We start from the raw sequence: 20,752 nt of genomic DNA, 5'->3' as shown, positions 1-20,752 counted from the left end.
CAGTCTTATAAAAGTACCTTGTTATCATAATATATATAAACTTAAACCTTACTCATTAACTGCAAACTGTAAAACAAAAAACCGGCCAAGTGCGAGTCGGACTCGCGCTCCGAGGGCTCCGAACAAACCTATTTTTTTATAATGTGGTAACTTTAAAATTTATGTTTCTAGCAATTTTTCCTTTATCTGTGTTATAAGACGTTACTTTTACCAAATTTAAAGGCTCTGGTTTTGAGTCCCATGCGAATGTCGAAATTCGCTAAAATTTTCGGCATTTACGGCTGTATCTTTTGATGCGTTGGCTTGTGAGTTTGACTTTTTCACAGCATCAAGGGACTGGAGACTTGAGTATTCGATATAAATTTCAGCTTGATACCAATAACAAAAACATGACTGGATCATTATATGAAACAGTAAAATCAACAGCTTTTTCAAATTCACGACAATTCTAATAAAAATATTTCAGTAGCCTAATTTTTGTCATTTTTGAAGCCTAATTTTTAAGCTATTGCATAGCTTCTATCGCGGGCCTTAAGCGCGAGGATAGAATCGAGAAATTCCGTAACGAAAAAACCTCACGCTCCCCACTCCGACGGGCTCGGAGGTGTGGCTTGAAGGCATGCTATGCAATAGCTTTACCGCGGCAGTCCCAGAGTGCCACACATCTTTTTTTTTGTCATACACCCGTAGGAAACTTATAGCATAGACAACCAATCAGAGCCACGCTTGAGGCGGGGCACGAAAATTCGCGATGCACGTGAGTCTGACGTTGCCAGATAGAATAAATTTGTTAAAATAATGCAGCAAAATATCTCTAATCTTTTATATTTTAATATTTTGGTCGGAACCGGGAGAACCGGGTTTCATACTATTCAGACCCGGTTCTCCAGATCATCAAAAAACCCGGGTTTACCCGGGTTTTTCGGAACCGGGTAAACCCGGGTGCATGCCCTAGGCGTGACGATAAGTGACGATGAATTTTTGAAAATGCAGAAAAAAAAAGTCCTTTTGAAATACTCGAGCGCGTCAGATTTTCATAGGCGAGGTTTATCTCGCTATCCTGAAAGCATATTTTCTTAATCTGACCGAAAAAGGTTTGTGGGTATCTTTTTTTAATCATCGTTATTTCATATCAATTTTTCTTAACACCCTCAGTTTTCGAGATATATTCAAAAAACCGGGAGTTTGAGTTTTTATGATGCTTCAAGTAAAAAAAGTTTTAACTTTGGACAAAAATGAAGAGAGACCTTTTTTTTGTAAAATAAAATTACCTTTTTTGTTTATTTAAACTTTTTTTTTTGGACAAAGTAAAGTTCGCGACTTTATGCTGCAACGCGTTTTTCGGAATACGTAATGGCTCCTCCAGACTCCCGGTCATGCGGAAACCGGCAGATTTTGTATTTTTAGTAAGTTTTAGATTATATTCTTCAAAATAAAAATAAAAAAAATCGCGCTCGAGAATGCCGGATTAACTTTTTTTTTACAATTTCGCGACCCTATAACTCGGCGGCGTCAAGGACTTATGGTCAGATTAGTTAAATTTAGTCTTAAAACACTAAAATCAACCCCCAATATCTGACGCGCTCGAGTATTTCAGACTATCGATTTTTTTTACTAATCTGATCGTCTATCCTAGGCGCGCGTCACTACATATAGAGCTAAATAGTTAACAAGGTTGTTCTATTAGGTCTAAGGTATCTCTCATATCTTAAACTGTCACGCTCGAGTATTACAGAAAATTCCCCTATTCGCCTCCCTATCTATATATAATATAACAATTTTTTTGACGCTCTCTGTCTATATATAATATCGAAAACTAATAATTTAACAAAATTATATAACTTTTGAATTTCATTTTAATTTTACATCATTATGAATTGAGGAATAATATGTTAAGGTTATAAGATCTCTAATGATTTAAATAAAACTTATAAAGTAAGCAAAATACGTCATTGTTAATCATTGTGTATCGACTAAGGAGTATTCAAGACATCATGAATTAGATCGCTAAAAAACGATTACCTATTTAGAAAATTTTGAAATGTAAAGCTTAATAAATACCAAGCGGGTTTGAAAAGAAGGTTATTGTATATGTGACTGTATTTCTCCTTTCTTTGTTAGTTTTTTTTTTTTTTATTCATCCTTCATCATTGTTTTTACTGCCTTTTTCCAAAGTATGTATTATGTTTTCAATTTACAATTTTTAGTTGTTATAAGATATATTCGCAAATTTGTATGGTACATCCTTCATACGGCAGCTAAAGTATTAATTATATAAATTAGACTGAAGTCACATATACAATTAGGATAGATAGTTATGTATGTGCTGTATTATACGCTCGTTGTGATTCGTAGATCTGTGGCTTATCTGCTATCGGTGTTGAGTACAAGTGAGCCGCCATGGCGCTCGACCTCCCGACTGAACCACCGGGACATTCTCACGTCTTGTCGCTACCGTATGTAAGGGCACCTTCACCGCAGTAGGGAACGTTATCGTGACACCGTTTGTTTATATTCATCGTGTATACACTCGTGTAAATTGGAGAGGACAAGAGTCCGATAAATCAACGATATATATGTTTCTTTAGTGTTTATGGTGTAATTAATGTTGTAAAGAGTAAGTGCGCCGCCCGAGAGACGCGCCGTGCGGGTGCAGTCGTGCCGTGCGGTCGCGGTCACACGTCCCCAGCTGGGCACCGGCAGTCGGCACACGGCACGGCGCCGGCCGGCTCTGTCCCCAAACTGTTCACGCGCGAGTAGCGCTCGCCCGACATCTCGTACTCGCAGACGCACACCGTCTCCGCGACGATTACATAATTTTTTATAAATTTTTGTGACATGTGATAATAGTTTAGCGATAATTCTATATACATATAATAAATAACTATAAAGCTGACACTTTTTCTACGATTCGCTTAGCCGGTTTTATTAGCGCTACGCTTGTACAGATAGGTCGAGACGCGCAGTGGCCGACCGGAGGCGACAGACTGGCGCTCATGCCTCGCTCTGAATATTGTATAATCGATCCATTGTGTAACTGAGTTTGTCTGTCCGGTGGCCACGAGACACTGGAGACACAAACGGTACATCGCAATTCGCGAACGGGTAGCCTTGCGAGTTGACCAAAGTGATCTGGAGCTTACACTGCACTAATTTTTATTGAATGTTAATGAGTACACATAGTTTTCGGTTTGTTGTCAGAGTTGTCTGTGGCTTAGGTGTTTATTTTTATGTTAGATATTGATATTGATGTGTAAACGAGTCTTGAGTTTCTGTACTGCCTTTGGACTATGTATACACATTGTTGCCTATTATTCTAGGTATAATTTGATGATATACAGTTAAGGTTTTAAACGATGTCCTATTGCCATGTCGATCCTATTTCTAGAAGCAGGTGTTTTTAAGTTTAAGTAATAAAATGAAGTTGGTAATCATGGCTGTATTGTCTAGTCCAGATTCGCAGCTCTTTTGGTAACACATAAACTACTAGTGGCCTGCTTGTGGAAATGGTGTCGCAGTTTGTCAAAACTTGAGCTAGCAAGAGTGCTTAGCTCCTGTATTATATGTAACAAAACAAAGTATATGGCAGAGAGTGGAATTCAAATGTTGAAAATATTAGGAGTTTAACCTCAATTAGTCAGTAAAATGTCTACACTTGTGATGGAAAGGTGCATAACATGGTTATGATGTATCACTCTCTGCCGTTTGCTTGTAAAGCGTTGAGGCATTTCTTGTTAAAATATTTTATGTAGCAATTTATTTCCTGACAAAAGATTTTGTAATCAAAATAAATGATGGCTATTATTTTTTTTGTTTTATTTTAATATCCACAAATATTTGATTTCCTAATGAGCAGAATGCAGGTTCATAAAATTGATTACTGTTTTATTTAGAAAAAGAAACCATCACTCTATAGTGTTAATAATCTTAGGTCTGTCGTCAATAAAAATAAACATTCAGTAAAATTGTTTATTAGACTAATGCTATTAACTAAATTTATAAATTAAATTGACATTATTCCTTATTTTCATTGTTCATATGTCGCCTCCAAACCTTAACTTTTCCACGTAACGCGCGAAGTCGTTTCATTTCCTCCACAAAGTCTTGATGCTCGTCTCGGAACAAACCATACTCTCGTAGCTTCAACATGAGTGCGTGTGTCTCTATGTGGCGCGGATAATAGTGAAGGATCTCTTCGTTTGTATGTAAAGGTCGAGCCGCAAACATTTTTACTACCTTTAAAGAGCTAGGGTTCGTTTGCGTTGCTACTTCTCCGAAAATACGATTGGATAACCTCTGCATTCTTCGGGCATAGTTACTGGTGCCTTTTATTAATTGGGCATATTTTACGTAGTTCGTTGCCATTTTAATATTCAAAGTTCATTTATTAATTAAATTTTACATACACGATTTCTTTGCTTTTTTTTATTTTAAATACGAATACGAATAAAAATTCTAACTTTTCTTTGGCGATAGGTACATAGGTACCTATTTTGAGTTTTGACTTTTGACACTTGAATAATGAATTTCTGACAGATGAGTTTACACCCAATAATTAATGTGACTAAAACAAGTGATAACTGCGTTAAAAACAACCGACTTCAAAATTGCACTTGCAAAATTTACAAATACCTACAGACAAAAATGCTCATAAAATAAAAACTACTGGGCCTATCCGAATAAAATTTTTATGGAACCAATTCGACACCATCCCGCATCGAACAAAAAAAGAATCACGTAAATCGGTTCAGAAACCTCGGAGTAATCGGTGTACATACATAAAAAAAAAAAATATACCGGCCGAATTGATAACCTCCTCCTTTTTTTTGAAGTCGGTTAATGAAAGAATCAACGTTACAAATATCAAGTAGTCTGTGAGCACAGAACAGTATCTGTGAGTACCTAAATAACATAATTTACCGAAATTGCCTAAATTGCTGTTATGGGGTCCCTAGACGATCAAAATTGCTTGACAAGCATTTACGTGCTTGACAAGCATGCTTGACGAGGTCACGACATCAAAAAACATTCTTGTCAAAAGCTTGTCAAGCATTCGCATCATTTTGTCGGATAGAGTGACCCAGTGTTGAACTTGCGCTTATTATTAATTATTAATTTTTTTTTAATTCCTCAAGAAATTACTCTTATATCTTTTTAAAATATGCACCATATTCATGAGAGCCATATTCTTTTTATTTTTGTCTTTATAGTCCTGTCCCACAATATCGTCGCATCTTTGTATACCTAATGATATCAACAACAAAGTAAAATCACGATCACGCGCTGCCGCCATCATCACCGCTGGCGCCGCGGCCGGCGCTGTTCGTGTCGCGTGGTCTCTCCATAACGTTCTGTAGTACACTGAATTTGTTGCTTGACAAGCATGTTCTAAACGATCAAGCATGCTTGACAAGCATTGCAAAAATATAATTTTTCATCAAGCATCGAGTTTGCTTGTCAAGCACATCAAGCTTCGTTCTAGACAGTCAAAAATGATCGTCTAGGGACCCCATTACCCACCTGAAAAAGCTTCTTACATAATAATACAATTTTTAAGCTATTGCATAGCTTCTATCGCGGGCCTTGAGCGCGGGGACCGAATCGAGAAATTCCGTAACGAAAAAACCTCACGCTCCCCACTCCGACGGGCTCGGAGGTGTGGCTTGAAGGCATGCTATGCAATAGCCACTAGCCACTAGGCGCTAGCCAGTAGTAGCTTTACCCAAGCTTTACCGCGGCCGCGGCAGTCCCCGAGTGCCATGACTATAGTTCCATGGCCACACGTCTTTTTTTTTACTAAAATGTATTTTTGCATTTTAAGTATTCGTCTACATTAATTTTTAAATATTGTATACGTAAAAATGCATAATATAGGTCTATTTTATTTATTATAAAAAAAAAATAATAATTTTCGGATTAATTTAATAATGTATAAATGTGACTATGTAGAGCAACGACGTTGATGTAGAGCTTAATGTAGAGTTTATGAAAGTTTGATTACCGTCCTAAAATTTGAATTTTGAACTGTGATTTGTGAACAACCTTGCCCTACTCTTTGACAACACTGGACATCCCTGATTGGTGACGGTTCATATTATTAAATCAATATTGTTTTCATACATAACATAAATATAATACTGCATACACCACAGAGCAAGTAATACACCTACGCATTATCGGCAAATAAAGACATCGTTTCAGCTTTTCTCCGGATTTACTGCATAGAGAACTTGTCGGTCAAAACTAATTTGTAAGCTTTTATCAGCCAGCAATCGCAATGAAAATCGACATCGGCTTGAATTTGAAAGCTCAGAAAGAGTTGGATGATGTGGAGATTATTGGAAAGAACGTGGAAAAGGAGCTCGAGGCGAATAAGCTTCCTGAAAAGCAAGATATTGATAAAATGGAAGTCAACGTGAAACCTGAAAAGGCGGTGGTTGAAATTTATGATCCTTCGATTCCAGTACCAATACGAATAGTAAGTTCTATTTATTTCTAATCTTTGTTTATTGTTTTTTTGTTCATACGTTTGAAGAAATAGATGTACATGTAGATAACAATATTGTTCCATATAATTCCAGGACATGAACATAACTTTGACCTGGCAAGAGAAACTGAAGCTCACTCTGCTGATAATATTTGTTATCGTCTACATCGGCTTCCTGGTCAGAGGCCTCATCTATGAGATCAAGAGAATAAGGCAGGTCCAGCACATGGTAATAATTGTTATTGTTACAGCTTTATCCTTTACTTGTACTTTAATTATACATGAACAAATATCGTACCTAATTTATTATATTTTGTTCAATAGATTAATCGCATGAAGCCCATCATTGCTGCATTATATGAGATGGATAAAAACGTCGCCAAAAAGGTGGATTTAATTGTTAACTCATACAGCTTGTACGACCGGCCCTTGCCACCAGAAGATCAGCTATATGACTAAGCATTCCATAATTTTAATATGTGTGTCTAAGAATAAGCTAAATGGTAGAGAACTATAAACTTATTGATGTCTGTCTTGCAGCTTTTATATGAATTTCTTATTGTTAATTGAGAAAAAGCAACAACATGATAAGTGGGTGATAGAAATATGTACAGCATGATTATTTGTAGTCAGTATTAATTTTTTTACATGTATATTGTATAGGTACCTTGCTGGTCTTGGGGAGGCAGCTGGCTGCCACTTATTAGTTACTTTCTAAATTAGCCATTAGGCTGGACTATTGCCCTGGTCCCAAATTATACAAAAGACAACAGGGTTACATTTTTAAAATCATAAAGGCAAACATAAGTCTGTCTTTATTGCCAATTATAATATTATGAGGTGCAGTACTTTACTATTGTATACTTTTGTTAATGTTGATTTGTTATTCTTGAATGTGGGATGCATACGAATGTATTTTATGTAAACCTAGGTGTAGGAACTAGTATGAGAATTTATAAGACTTGAAGACTCAAATGACTTAAGAATACTTTGTTTACTTTTTGCATAGTTTTATAGGACTTTCTATTTTGTGACGTTATTTTAAGTAAGTACAGCTTTTCTAAATTAGATATATTTATATTGATCTCATTATTATTGAGGGTTGTGTTTGCTTTTTGGATTATGTTAAGAACTGTCCGCAATGTACTTGATGTGTGTTATTGTATGTAATCTCAGAAATAAATAAATGGAAACTCACACTTGTTTTAATTATTTAACTTTATTTAATTTCATGATAAAAAGTGTTAACAATATAATGTTGAATACTTATTCTAATTAAAATTTGAGATATATCGACTTATAACAATTAACAATCTTTTATACATAGTATAAGTAGGGTACGTAATTTTCCCAAATCTATAACAAATTCGAATCTTATGAAATAGATCATCGTATATGTAGTTTTTCGCAGTTACATACATTCGCAGATGAATGAACTAAAATAAAAAATACAGTATAAGTAGCATTTTTAACAATGGGAGCAAGATTTTAATGAATTACTTGGGTTATGGATAGTATGAAACTTCACAAGTTGATAATGTAAAAAATAAAATATCTAATAAGTAACCATTTTGTATCTACAATAAAATATACCTAATGTTAATAATAACGAAAACTAAGTGTCCCCATTTTCAAAGTTCATTATTTTAAATCTTATTATCACAATAATTATTTGTGGGTACACTGGGTACATTACATCCATATAAAGTGTTTAAATTTTCTATAAACACCTAAATAATATGACAAGTCTTAACTGAGATTTAGAACTTTTGTTATTTTCATAAAGAATTGAATACGAGATAAATTAATCACTATTCTTATTACTATTCTGATACAAGACATAATATTATTATATCAATGCATCATCTCTAATTATAATTATTTTAATAGATTCTCAATATATAGGTACCATAGGTACCTACTCATATGGTAGGCTGCAGGCACCGATAAATTCGGTCACCAATTAAATTATAATCAAGGCAAGATAGAGTTTAGAACGTGAGGTATAAAAACGTATTAGTCATTTCGAAAATAATTATAAGCGTCAGCAAAATCTAAGAAATAAGAAAACACACACTAGAATGTACATCAGTATATTATTAAGTATCTAATAATGAGAAAGTCAATACCGTTATTTCAAAATAATACATTCTTCTAATATATTTGAATCAACGATTTACTAAATTCTAAAATCTTAAACCTTGTTCACCTATCACCATAGTGCAATTTTGTAAAAATGTATACTCTAGGTCTAGATATTGAATAGCTCAATGACTCTAGATTTGTGCACCAAGCAACATTCCTAATTATAAAAAATGAAACTTATTTTCTTTGAGAAAAAGTCCTAAATATTTTTAGTGTGCATTATGTAGGTAGTAGGTACCTATTACGCGAACTCAAAAACGAACGAAACGTCATGATTCCCGCTGTTATGATCAGTGCTTGTGATAGTGCATGAGTCCGTTGTCAAGCGAGCGGCAAACAGCGCTGTCCCCGGGGCGGGGGTCCGCGTGGTCGGGCGCGGGCCGCTCGAGCACGGCGCCGGGCGAGCACAGCCACGGGTCGCGCGAGTCGCGCTGCCAGCTGTGCAGCCGCTCGCGCAGTGTGCGCTCCAGCTGCGCTACTGACGGCTTACCTGCAATCACCAATTCATTTAATTACGGTGAAGCTCTTCACTGCTGTTAATGCCTTCTTTTATGCAGGCAAACTAGCTAAAAATAGTACCTACCACTGATTTTATTATGAGTCACAACTCACAGTAGGGACTACGGTACAATTTTTGAAATATTTATTAAGTAGCTATAACGTATATGTTCTGATTGCTGACAAAGGGCGATTTTAGAGCCATGTGTTACCGTGCAGGTTATGCAGCTCCTCGGGGTCGGCGTGCAGGTCGTAGAGCTCCCACTGCGGCCGGTAGTAGTGCTGCTTCAGAGTCTTGTACCACGCCAGCGGCTGCTTGCTGCGCGTGCGGTTCAGGATGTCCTACCGTGCGAACATAAAAATATTCATTCACATTTTATAATAAAGTTATTTTAAGAATTTTTATGTATTCATATATCCCACCAAAAACATAAATGTAAAAATTGGAGCCGAGTTCAATCGTTGACTTAATTTGCCAAAAAAGAAATGAGATCTAAATGTGTGCCAAGTTCTGCAGACAGTCCAGAAATTTATTTACAAAGATGTAATTTAAGTTCTTAGGTTGACTGAAAACTCAATTGTTTTATTTTCCCTTATAGAACAATGTTTATATTCCAAAATATAACTTTTTTAATTTGAATAATATAATTATTTTCACAAAGCAAACAACTAATGACCTATTGAACCCCATAATCGCATCGAATCTACAGATGTTTCGTGCTAAAATATGTAAACTTCAATAATCTATATCTCAGTCATTTATTGATGGATTTCAAAATTTTTTTCGGCCACTGATTAGTTTTTTAAGACTAGCAAGGTGAATATAATATTTTCTATTTTTTTAAACTTTTCCATTTTTCCATACAAACAAAAATTATGTCATTGAAAAAAAAAAATAAATACAGATAAATTCAGTATTTTCTGATTTTTTTCCTTTGTACACTCACTAGTTGATTACAAAATTTGAACTTTCTAGGTCATCTGGAAGTGGGTTAGGTTTTGTATATATCTATAAGTCAGTCAGTCTTAAAAATTGCGATTTTTGGATATTAATATCTACGCAACTGTTTAATCTGTATTTATGAAATTTAAGGCTCTTGTTTATCTTGAGGTCCTCTTGATATGTACCAAATTTGGTTTATTTAACTTAAATAGTTTTCGAGTTATAAGGGGGTGAAAAGTGGCTCGAAATGGTTCGTGTAAATATACACACGGCTGCTGCTCGCCAGTTCTCTTCGCTTGAATCGGCTTGACACGCTGCCGCGTGAGCTCTCCGCGTGAGTCTAGATCGTGAAGCTATCCCAGTGAACAAGTTAAAATTTATATGTAATACCAAAAAAATGAAGTTTCTGCGCAAAAATTTAATTTTAGTTTGAATCAAACGAACTTGCCAAATACGTAAATTTTTAGTAAATACGTTATTCAATTTTTATAAATATTTTCTTTATATTATGTGTGTGTGTGTGTGTACCTGGAAGGTAGGTGAGACGTAGAGGTCCTGGTCGATGGGGAAGGGCATGGCGAAGTTAAGGTTGTGCAGCAGCTTGTGTGTGCGCGTGCGCACCGCGCGCATCGGGAAGTACATCGTCACCTCGTGATGCGTCTGCGACAGGAATACCGCCTCGCTTGGGGACGCCGGCGGCTCTACAAGTTATAAGACGATATTTTATTTGGATTCAAAGTTAAAGTATTTATTCTAACATATTATTTTTTAACTTTAAACAAAATTATATTATGTTGATTTGTAGGTACGTGGTCAAATACAAACATACAATTATTTAACTCAAGGAAATTTTCAATTGATGTGAATTAATTTACTGTGCCATCAACTTATTTAAGTTTTGAAAAGGAATATAAAAATACCTTTCTCCAATATAGGCAGCAAGCTCTTGGGTTTATCATCATGCCAGATATCGTTACTGCTATCCTCCTCCCAGGGGAGGCCGAACCAGTCCAGCACCGTGGGGAAGATGTCCAGCAAGCTGACCATGGTGTACGAGACCTGATTCCTCCTCGCACCAGCTTCAGGCGAGGAAATGAGCAGCGGCTCTCGGACACCAGGGTCGTAGAAGTTTGTACGACCGGATGGGAATGGGATGCCGTTGTCCGACGTGTAGATTACCAGTGTATCATCCGCGTGACCCGCTGCTTCTAGTTCTTTGAGGATAAGCGCTACTCCTGTTGTAATTAAAGAAAAAATATATTTTTAAAACGTCAAATAACAAGCTAAATTTTTATTTCCTTGTATCATCTTACCCTGATCGAGTCTTGACATTGTGGTGTACTGCGCTGCAATATCACGCCGAGCGGCTTCCGTGTCCTGTAACAATTCTACTTTAAACAATATGATATAAAACTTTAGCATTTATTTCGGACCAGTGAGCAAAATTTACATGGAAGAAAAAAAATGGCATGGTTTCTACTTTCTGGAAACAAGAAAATTATTCGAAGATTCGGAACAAGAGCGTGTTTCACCTGCACGTGGTAGGGCAGCTGCACCTCGTCCCACTGGTAGTACCAGGGCGTCCAGTCGGCGATGCGGCCGGCGCCGGGCGAGCCCGACCCGAAGCGCTCGCAGAACGCGCCCAGCTGCGGCTCGCTGTGCCCGCACCGGTGCGGGTCGTGGAAACCCACGTATAGGAAGAACGGCCTGAGAGTAGATGTGAATCAAAAATATTTGCCACACAAGTCAATACACTTCAGACGCATGTAGAGGGCAGCCTTTTTGTTTAAAGATATCTGGCAATCAAGATTTTGGATAAGGATACTATTTAAGATAAGTTATTTTCAAAAAAATACATTACGTCTTAATGACTAACCCATTCATCTTCAACTCATAAAATGACTGCATTAAATCTACAAGTGGGGTAGTTGACTTTTGAGCCTTTTAAATTAATTACTAGATAATGAACACTGAATGGAAAGCAATCCTTTGCCATTTGTAGCAACAACAGCACTCACGTGTTCTTGTCATTGGCTTGCTTGAGGAACTCCCGCGCCAGCAGCTTCATGTGGGTGATGTTGCGGCCGACCTGGTTGATGTGGTTGTTCTCCTCCGTCTGCTCGTAGTCGAACCGGTACACGCTGCCCGGCCCCACGTGCTTCTTGCCGATGATGCCTGCAGTTTATACAAATACTTCATCCGTCTACCTACTTTATTTCTTCTTCTTTTTGAACTATAATAACCAGGTTTTTTTTTTAATTAAGTATTTAAGTGAAACTTTGTCCTAAACATACCGCTGTAAATTCCATGATCCCTAAGCAGATTTGGTAAACTGGTGACGTTGTCGAAAGAACTAAAGTGGTGGATGCCGTGGTGCAGCCCGTACATGCCATTGCGGTGGCTCGGCTGCCCAGTCAATAGCGCCGCGCGACTAGGAATTCAAATAAAATTTTAATAAAAAAAATATAATAGAGAAAATCTTGTTATCACATTTTTTTATAATTTTTATGAAACAATGCGACATACCTGGGCGAGCAGCTGCTGACAGAAGTGAAAGCATTGTTGAATATGACGCTGCGCCGCGCTAGGGCATCGATGTTTGGTGTCTGACAAATTTTGTTACCGTACACTCCCAGTTCGAACCCACCATCGTCCGCTGGAGAAGAAAGTCAAAAAGGCTTTAGAGCCTACATATAGGTATTTATTTTCAGGTTTAATAAAAGTTCCCTAATTTATACAATCGTGTTCTTTATTCTACATATTTTTCAAATGGTCAGAATATATTATAGAAAAAAAAAGATCATCAAAATCCGTTCACTCAATCGAAAGCTGAGACAATAGACCTAAAAACAGTCGAATACCTAACTCCTTTCTTTTTTTTTGAAGTCGGTTGAAATATGTATAGTGAAACTAGCTTATCGCCCGCGGCTTCGCCCGATTTGTCTAAAACTTAAGGCGCTGCCCTGAGTAAGCATTTCATTCCACTCACACACACACGCCGCGCCGCGCCACAGCTGCAGCCCGACGCCATACGCGCATCATTACGAACGGGCCTCGGCCGGTAGTGTCGGTACACAGGCGTTCACGCACACATGCGTACGTTTTTGGTTTGGGAATAAGAATTTGCGATTTACACGAAATCTATTGATTAAACTAAAAAAATAACACAGTATTTATCTTAGTATGGTGCTTGTAGAATTATTTGCCGAAAAAACAGAATGATTGCATGCTGTTTAGTATGGTTTTAAAGCATCAAAAGATTTTTTTAGAGGTACCTTTGTGATTTTTTTCTATCGAGTAAAATATAAGTTGTATTGTGTTTTCAACACACTATCTAGAGGTAACTAGTTTATCTCCTGAAGAATATCATATATTTATCTGAGATTTTTTACTGCAGTTAATCATATACTTTAAAGCATTATAATAATTTAGCAGCAAACTCGCGTTTTGCTCTACTAGTCACCTTAATAAGTTATATACTAAAACCTTCCTCTTGAATCACTGTATCATCTACCTACTTACCTATTATAAAAAAACCGCATCAAAATGCGTGATCCTGACTAAAGCTCCCGCCTACCTCTACACTACAACAAACTCAAGTGGATGGATGACGGCAATCGGTTATATGAAACACGGGCGTCTTTGTATAAGCTCTCAGTTCCCAGAAATTACACAGCGGCATTCAGGGGAAGCTTCACATACAGCGCTACTAGGTGCTGGAATAATTTGCCTCCACCAATGAGAAATTGTAAAACACTACAGAATTTTAAATTTAAGTACTTACAAAAAATTTGTTCTTGCACAATTTCTTAACCAGCCCTAGTAGCGCTAAATGTATACGCTCTTATCATTATGTATATATTTATATGTGTATGTACATTTCATTTTTATAATTAGACATAATATAATATATTGTTTCTTTTCTATTATTCACCTATCTCAAAATTATAATAAGCGTTTATGCTATTTATTTTACCACCCAAAAAAAACCGTTCTGCTGGTGCTTCAAGCGTAGCAAGTAGAGGGGACTACTGAAAACCGGCGCCTCTCCACTAATACGGAGAGGCAAATGCTGAGTAGTCCACATTATCACAAATACTGACCAAATACTAGAATATATCTGATGTAATATTTATTTTTTATTTTCGATTGTTCTTAAAATGTATTAGTTGTAAGCTAAAATGTATTTTCTTTCTTTCTTCTTTCTTTCAAAATCCATTGCGTAGTTTTAAAGATTTAAGCATACAAAGGGACATGGGACAGAGAAAGCGACTTTATTTTATACCATGCACAGAGCAATACCATGTAGTGATTAGTTATATTAAAAATAGAATTCAGATATTAATTCAAAAAAATTGAAGTGTTTGAATCGTAGGTTTGAATGCGATTTAGACTCGCGCACGAAGGGTTCCGTACTATGGGGGATTTTACTTTTTTATTGCACGCCTCATAAGCGAAGCGTTGAGGTGGGTACTACTGTCACTTCGCGCAAAACATCTGATTTTTCAAACTTAAAATGTCTTTATGTATCATACATTGCACTTGTAAGATAATACATACACACACATATTAAGAAAAAACACTATTTTTAACATTCATGATATTTTTGATGTCATTTTTGTTATTTAACCTAGTTAAAAAACAGTTTAAAAAAGTTCTGTCTTGGACGTCCGTGTGTCTGTATGTGCGGAGGATTTTCTTGTTAACACGATAGCGACCGAAATACTTTACTAATCGAGTCTTTTTTTTTCTCTTACGCTTGAGTATGCTCAGGAATAGAACCCTTTCATTTTTCAGGGTCTGATTCGATGTGGTTTAATTGTTATTAAATAAACAAAAAAAAAATCGACTTTTTTTATATTTATAGTGTACTCAAAATTCAACATTATAAACTCGATTCTTTATACTATAAGCCAAGGTTTAAAAAAATTAGTCAGTCCCTTAAACCTGCGCAGTTTCACATCTAGGTGGGGCCACAAGAAAAATAGCTCAATTTTTACGGTACCGCTTTCTTTACTTTTCCAACTGTTTTGAGACAGTACAAGAGCATTGGCACATGAGAACAAGTGTATCTACATACTTATATTAAGGTAGATGTACCATATTACGTAAGTGTACGAAATTCCGTAAGTTTTCTGTTTAGGCCTAAAAATAAGAAAACTTCTAATTGTATCAAAATGTTATAAAATTATCTATTATGTGTGTATAGTAGAGCGTCTTTTACACGCGTTAAAAAGAACAGTAACCATCGTCGGCTCAGTTGTCACGTCTCCCTTGGTCAGTCTGCGCCAAACCGCCATAAAGCTAGTGTGTTTATTGCGTACGCGTAAGCTACCGCGCGGATTTTCATAAGGATATTGCGAGTGATATGTAAGTATTTTCATAACTCAGTAATGTAATTATTTTTAAAGGTTTTAAAACAAACTGATTGATTACCGTTTCAAGTTACTTCATTTAGTATTTAGCGAGTAAATTTAAATTTTCTGATTGCCGCAATTACCTACCCCAAAAACCAACCGTGTCCCTTATTACGTAATAATTACGGAATAGAGGAAAGGAAGGTGATTTTGTTTTTTGTAATTTGTCAGGAACGAGATGAGATAAGTAAACGAAAAAAGCTGTTACAGGTCTAATATATAACAGAGTTTCTTGGAATCAAATTACGTATTACGTGTTTATTTCTCTGTGTTATGAAATACGTGTGTAAAGAGAAAACATTTTTTTTACTTTCAACAGATTCGTCACAAATAACATCGGTACAAAATCATTAATTTGTTTAATTTACTTGTATCTTCCAATATATTTTTTGGTAACTATTACTAATATGATTGCATTCCTATACAATTCAAGTTATTTTATGTTGATAAGAAGAGTTACTCGTTAGAAATGTATGTTAATGTGACTACCGCAATTACCTACACTGTTTTTGGCTGTGTCTCTTATTACGGTAGATATAAAAGTACCTGAGTGAGCTATTGCATTTTAAATTTTTTTTTCAGGTCGAAATGTCAAACAAAAAGTACTCCAACGAGGACCTCGCCAAAGCTTTAGAGGATATAAAAAATGGCACCATGACCATATATCGTGCATCTAAGGTATATAACATACCCAATCAGACATTGCATGATAAAATTAATAAAAAATATAAAAAACAAGAGTCAGCAGGAGCTCCAACAGTCCTGTCATCCGCAGAAGAAGATTTATTAGTAAAATGGATATTGCATATGGCGGAAATTGGTTTCCCAGTTACAAAAGACCAACTGCTACACTCGGTAGCTAAATTACTGATAGCATTGAAGCGTCAAAATCCATTTAAGGACGGAGTTCCTGGCAGACATTGGTACGAGGCCTTTCTGAAAAGAAACCCAATGATAAGCAAGAGAGTATGTCAAGCATTGACTACTGCCCGTGTAAACGCTACTGAAGAAAAAATAAGGGGCTGGTTTCAACGAGTCCGAAAATATTTCGAAGAGAACAATCTCATGGCTGTGTTGGAAGACCCCGCACGCGTGTTCAACTGCGATGAGTCTGCCTTTTTTTTGTGTCCGAAAGGTCAACCAGTCCTTGCCAGAAAGGGGGTGAAAAATGTTCACTGCCGATCTGGTAATGACGATAAAGAAAATCTAACGCTCTGTCTCGGCGCGTCAGCTGACGGGAAACTAATGCCAGTATTAGCATTATTTCCATATAAAATGATACCACAAAATATATTGATGAAATATCCTAAGGATTGGGCCATCGGACGTACTGACTCGGGATGGATGACATCAGAGGGATTTTATGAGTACGTGGCCAATCAATTTGAGCCATTTTTGACGAAAGAAAATATTACAAGACCTGTAGCTTTGTTCCTGGATGGACACGTCTCTCATCTGTCGCTCCCAGTATGCGAATTTTGTAAAGAAAAAAACATCATATTGATAGCTCTGTTGCCTAGCGCCACACATGCTTTACAACCTATGGACGTTGCAGTATTTCACAGCCTCAAAAACGCTTGGAGTAAAGCTGTACATACTTGGAGGATGGAGAACAATGGTACACGCTTGAAGCGAGAAGATTTTGGTCCCGTGCTTGAAAAAGCCATCAAAACGACTCTGCGAGCAGAAATTATTCAAAATGGCTTTCGAAAGGCCGGCCTGTATCCCTTCGATGAAAATGCAGTTAATTATGAAAAAATTCCTAAATCTTCTGCGGCAATTGCGTCAAGTTCTGGCACAAGTACACCTACAAGTTTGAGCTCTTTAGAAAGCAGCAAGCAGTTACAATCTAAAGATTTTATTAAGTGGTTCGAGATTAATTTAGATGCTCATAAATTAAATGAGTTCCGGCAATGTTCTGGAGAATGGACAGGCAATGTAAAGGACGACAGTCTGTACTATTTCTGGAAGCAGACCTGCACGAGTCATACACCAACACCAGATTCAATGACTCTAGGCAACACCACTCTTGAGGAAAATGACTGTACGTTAGCCGATCTTGACCTTAATTGGATCAATGATGACACGATAGTTGAATCGGCTCTTCTTAACGAGATAACTTTGATTAGTTCTTTGCCCTGTTCTACTCCTAAAAGTCCAAGTTGTATTGAGACCATTACTTTTCAAGAGACGCAACAAGAGTTAGTAACAAATTCTAAAGCGGCAGGTGATTTGCTAGATGGTTCCAGCAATATAATCGGTAATATATCGAAAATTTCCAGGCAGGACAACGTAAGTAATGTTCCCCTAATAATAGTACCGCCCCCAGAAACAATACATCTCACACAAGAAGCTATTCTGGAAGAATCGTCAGTTGTCATACAACAAAATGACCCTGGTGATGTTCCTACAATCATACCTCTCAAAGAAAAAGTCGCAAATAGAGACAACGATAAATTATTTAAGCCATCAGGATCATTACCAACCAACAATTCAACTTTTTCTGTGACCTCACCAGTTCCTCAAGAAAGATTCTCACCACCTAATGAAACGGATAGAAAAGTACAAAATATCAAACCTATCATTTCCAAAGAAGCACTAACTTCTCAAACAGCATCTGTGATACAAAATAATATAAATATAGCTGCTGATAAACACGAAAAATGCGTAACCCCAAACAATCAGACTAAAAAAAAGATACTTACTAGATCTGCTGAGGATACATTGGAGTCGTCTTCGATTTCGACGTCCCAGAATAATAAAAAATATGAAGATAGTTCAACCAATATTCAGAATTCTGTTACTGAACCAAATTCCCCTACTCAAGATCAAAGCGAAAATTCTCAAAATTGCAAGAAATCCGCATTTCCCACACCCTTCAAAAATGCTTTGTTGTGGCCAGAAACTCCGTCGAACAGTAAAGGTAAAAAACTTATTAAAAAAAAACTTGCTCCCATTATAGGAACTGCTGATGAATACATCGCATATGAAAGGAAGCTTAAAGAAGAAAAAGAAGACAAGCTAAAGCAAAAAGAAATAAGAAAACAAGACCGTGAAAATAAAGCCAAAGAAAAAATAAAGGCGACGAACATAGACAAAAGAAACAAAAAGAAGTCATCCAAAGTTCCAGATCAAATTAATGAACCTGGGCCTTCGAGAACAACAACAAAAAATAGAGAAAGTGAAACACTAGCCATAGTTTCAGATGAAAGGATTGATTGTAACTCGTCGAAAATAACTCCAGGAGATTATGTTGTAATTATTTATGAAGGAGAAAATTTTCCGGGTATAGTAATGGAAGTTATACATGAAGCATCTGAAATAAAATATAAAATAAAAACTATGACCATGAGCGGTTTTGAGCCAAGTGGGCGAGTGAACTGGCGCTGGCCTGAAAAAGATGACATTTTAATCTACGACGCTAAAGAAGTTCTTAAAAAAATTAAGGCTCCTATGGCGGTTAATAAAAGAGGCGTATTTTCTATTCAAAGTTTAGACTGTGATGATTAAATTATAGACTTTAACTTTATTTAATATATAAATAAATAAACGGATATAATAGTTCGCTAAACCCTTCTAATTTAAATCGATGTAAGTTCATTTTGATTTCATGAAAGTACAAAGTTACTATGAGTACCTACTTAAATATAAATATAGACTGATGATTAAATTTTAGACTTTTATACGAATTGTTTCATATTTAAATAAATATAATATTGTTTACTAAACCGTGTTAGATGTAAGTTCAATTTGATCTCATGAAAGTTTAATGTTACTATATGTACCTAAAAATTTTAATAAACTGTTTTCCTACAATAAAAAAAGTTGTTTTATTTAGAACACGTCACATTAAATTTATGTTTAATATTTCATGTAATCCTGCAGATAAACGGCATTTTTCTGCCTATGCCGGAATTACAAGCACCCATTTACGGAATTACCTCGAGAGTCAAATTTTATACCGTAATAACGGACATTTACGAGGTCCAGAAAAACTACATTTACTATTATAAAATAGTTTAAATACAGTAGTGTTACATATAAATATCTTATCTGAAAACCTCTTTTTACGACTAAACGAACTTCAATTCGCAATTTTTTCCTGCTTTACTGGAAATTGCTAGGAAAGTTAAGAATGCCTTAGTACTCCGGAATTACGTACATTTACCTTATATACACCTTTATAAATAATCAATTTTATTGTAAAGGATGAGATTATGAGGCGTGCACTTTTGGATTTTCCAAACTTTTTTTAGTATTTGTTGATATAGCGGCAACACAATTTTTCCATCATTTGTGAAAATTTCAGCTTTCAAGCTATCACGTTTTATGAGATACAGCCTGGAGACAGAAGACAGATAGACAACGAAGTCTCAATAATAGGGCGGGACCCTATTACCCATTCGGTACGGAACCCTCTAAAAATGCCATTACACTTTCGTCTTTAGCACAGTCTTTAGATTTGGTTATCTACCAAGTTGTATCATGATTATACAGACAATAATAGTACCGGTATCACGGGTTTCATTTCCTCTCAAAATTAGGACAAAAACCGGCATTTGCAATTTGAACAGAGAGAAGCTTAGCTACAAGCTTAGGCTACAAGTAGACAAGTAGTTTTGTTTTATTTACCTATTTATTTGTGTTCGCTATGACTTTATGCTTTGTTTTTTTTTATTTTAATAAATCTAGTTGAGACATCAAATATATGGATAACATAATGTTACACCTACTCTAAAAAAAATAAAAATATGTACCTACTTAGGTCTAGGACCGAGGAACATCTCTTATCATTAATTGATAAGGAAAGTCATTTCGACTAATATTAAATAGTAATGTCAGCAAATATTTTTTGATAAAACATAACCTCCCAACTGTCAAATTGCATTGTCTAACACATTTTGCGATAAATTCATGAAGGAAATATATATATTTTAAATAAGATACATACCCAATAGTATAAGAACATTTTTACTTTTATTGGAAAGTACAGTTCCTGTGACAAATACATATAATAAAAGCACATAAACGACACTCGGTACATTCGCCATTCCTAGTACGTAGGTATCGATGTTTTTTACGTGCCTGACTTTCTGTCAGTTCGCTGACTACCTACGTGTCAACGAAGTACTAGCACTCGAGGAACACAGAACACTATATACACACTGACTAGTGACTACTGAGTACTGAGTACCTACTGACTACAGAGCTCACACCGGGTGCCGGCTCCCTGGTTATTGACCGCAAAGCGCAGTGGGAGCA

At 36.2% G+C, this 20,752-nt stretch overlaps 3 protein-coding genes across 3 annotated transcripts; 1 reads left to right on the top strand and 2 right to left on the bottom strand.

The window, feature by feature from the left end:
• Positions 1 to 3,955: 3,955 nt before the first annotated feature.
• On the bottom strand, positions 3,956 to 4,491 carry LOC123695897 (28S ribosomal protein S33, mitochondrial). The gene has a single exon (XM_045641853.1). The coding sequence runs from the start codon at positions 4,363 to 4,365 to the stop codon at positions 4,015 to 4,017; it is 351 nt and encodes a 116-aa protein (XP_045497809.1). The 5' UTR covers positions 4,366 to 4,491; the 3' UTR covers positions 3,956 to 4,014.
• A 1,576-nt stretch (positions 4,492 to 6,067) lies between these two features.
• LOC123695896 lies at positions 6,068 to 7,684 on the top strand. Its single transcript, XM_045641852.1, has 3 exons — positions 6,068 to 6,478; positions 6,582 to 6,716; positions 6,812 to 7,684. The coding sequence occupies exons 1-3, from the start codon at positions 6,278 to 6,280 to the stop codon at positions 6,944 to 6,946; spliced, it is 471 nt and encodes a 156-aa protein (XP_045497808.1). The 5' UTR covers positions 6,068 to 6,277; the 3' UTR covers positions 6,947 to 7,684.
• Positions 7,685 to 7,687: 3 nt separating this feature from the next.
• LOC123695885 (N-sulphoglucosamine sulphohydrolase) lies at positions 7,688 to 20,596 on the bottom strand. Its single transcript, XM_045641839.1, has 10 exons — positions 20,442 to 20,596; positions 12,600 to 12,729; positions 12,368 to 12,504; positions 12,092 to 12,248; positions 11,606 to 11,780; positions 11,387 to 11,450; positions 10,994 to 11,308; positions 10,602 to 10,774; positions 9,343 to 9,472; positions 7,688 to 9,122 (listed from the first exon to the last, which is right to left on the bottom strand). Exons 1-10 carry the CDS (start codon positions 20,539 to 20,541, stop codon positions 8,923 to 8,925), a joined length of 1,581 nt encoding a protein of 526 aa, XP_045497795.1. The 5' UTR covers positions 20,542 to 20,596; the 3' UTR covers positions 7,688 to 8,922.
• Between the last annotated feature and the right edge of the window lie 156 nt (positions 20,597 to 20,752).

The sequence above is a fragment of the Colias croceus genome, chromosome 11 (genome assembly GCF_905220415.1).
Source record: "Colias croceus chromosome 11, ilColCroc2.1".
In the NCBI taxonomy this organism is placed as follows: domain Eukaryota; kingdom Metazoa; phylum Arthropoda; class Insecta; order Lepidoptera; family Pieridae; genus Colias; species Colias croceus.
The sequence above is the reverse complement of the archived record's forward strand: the minus strand, read 5'-3'. Positions and strand labels throughout refer to the sequence as shown.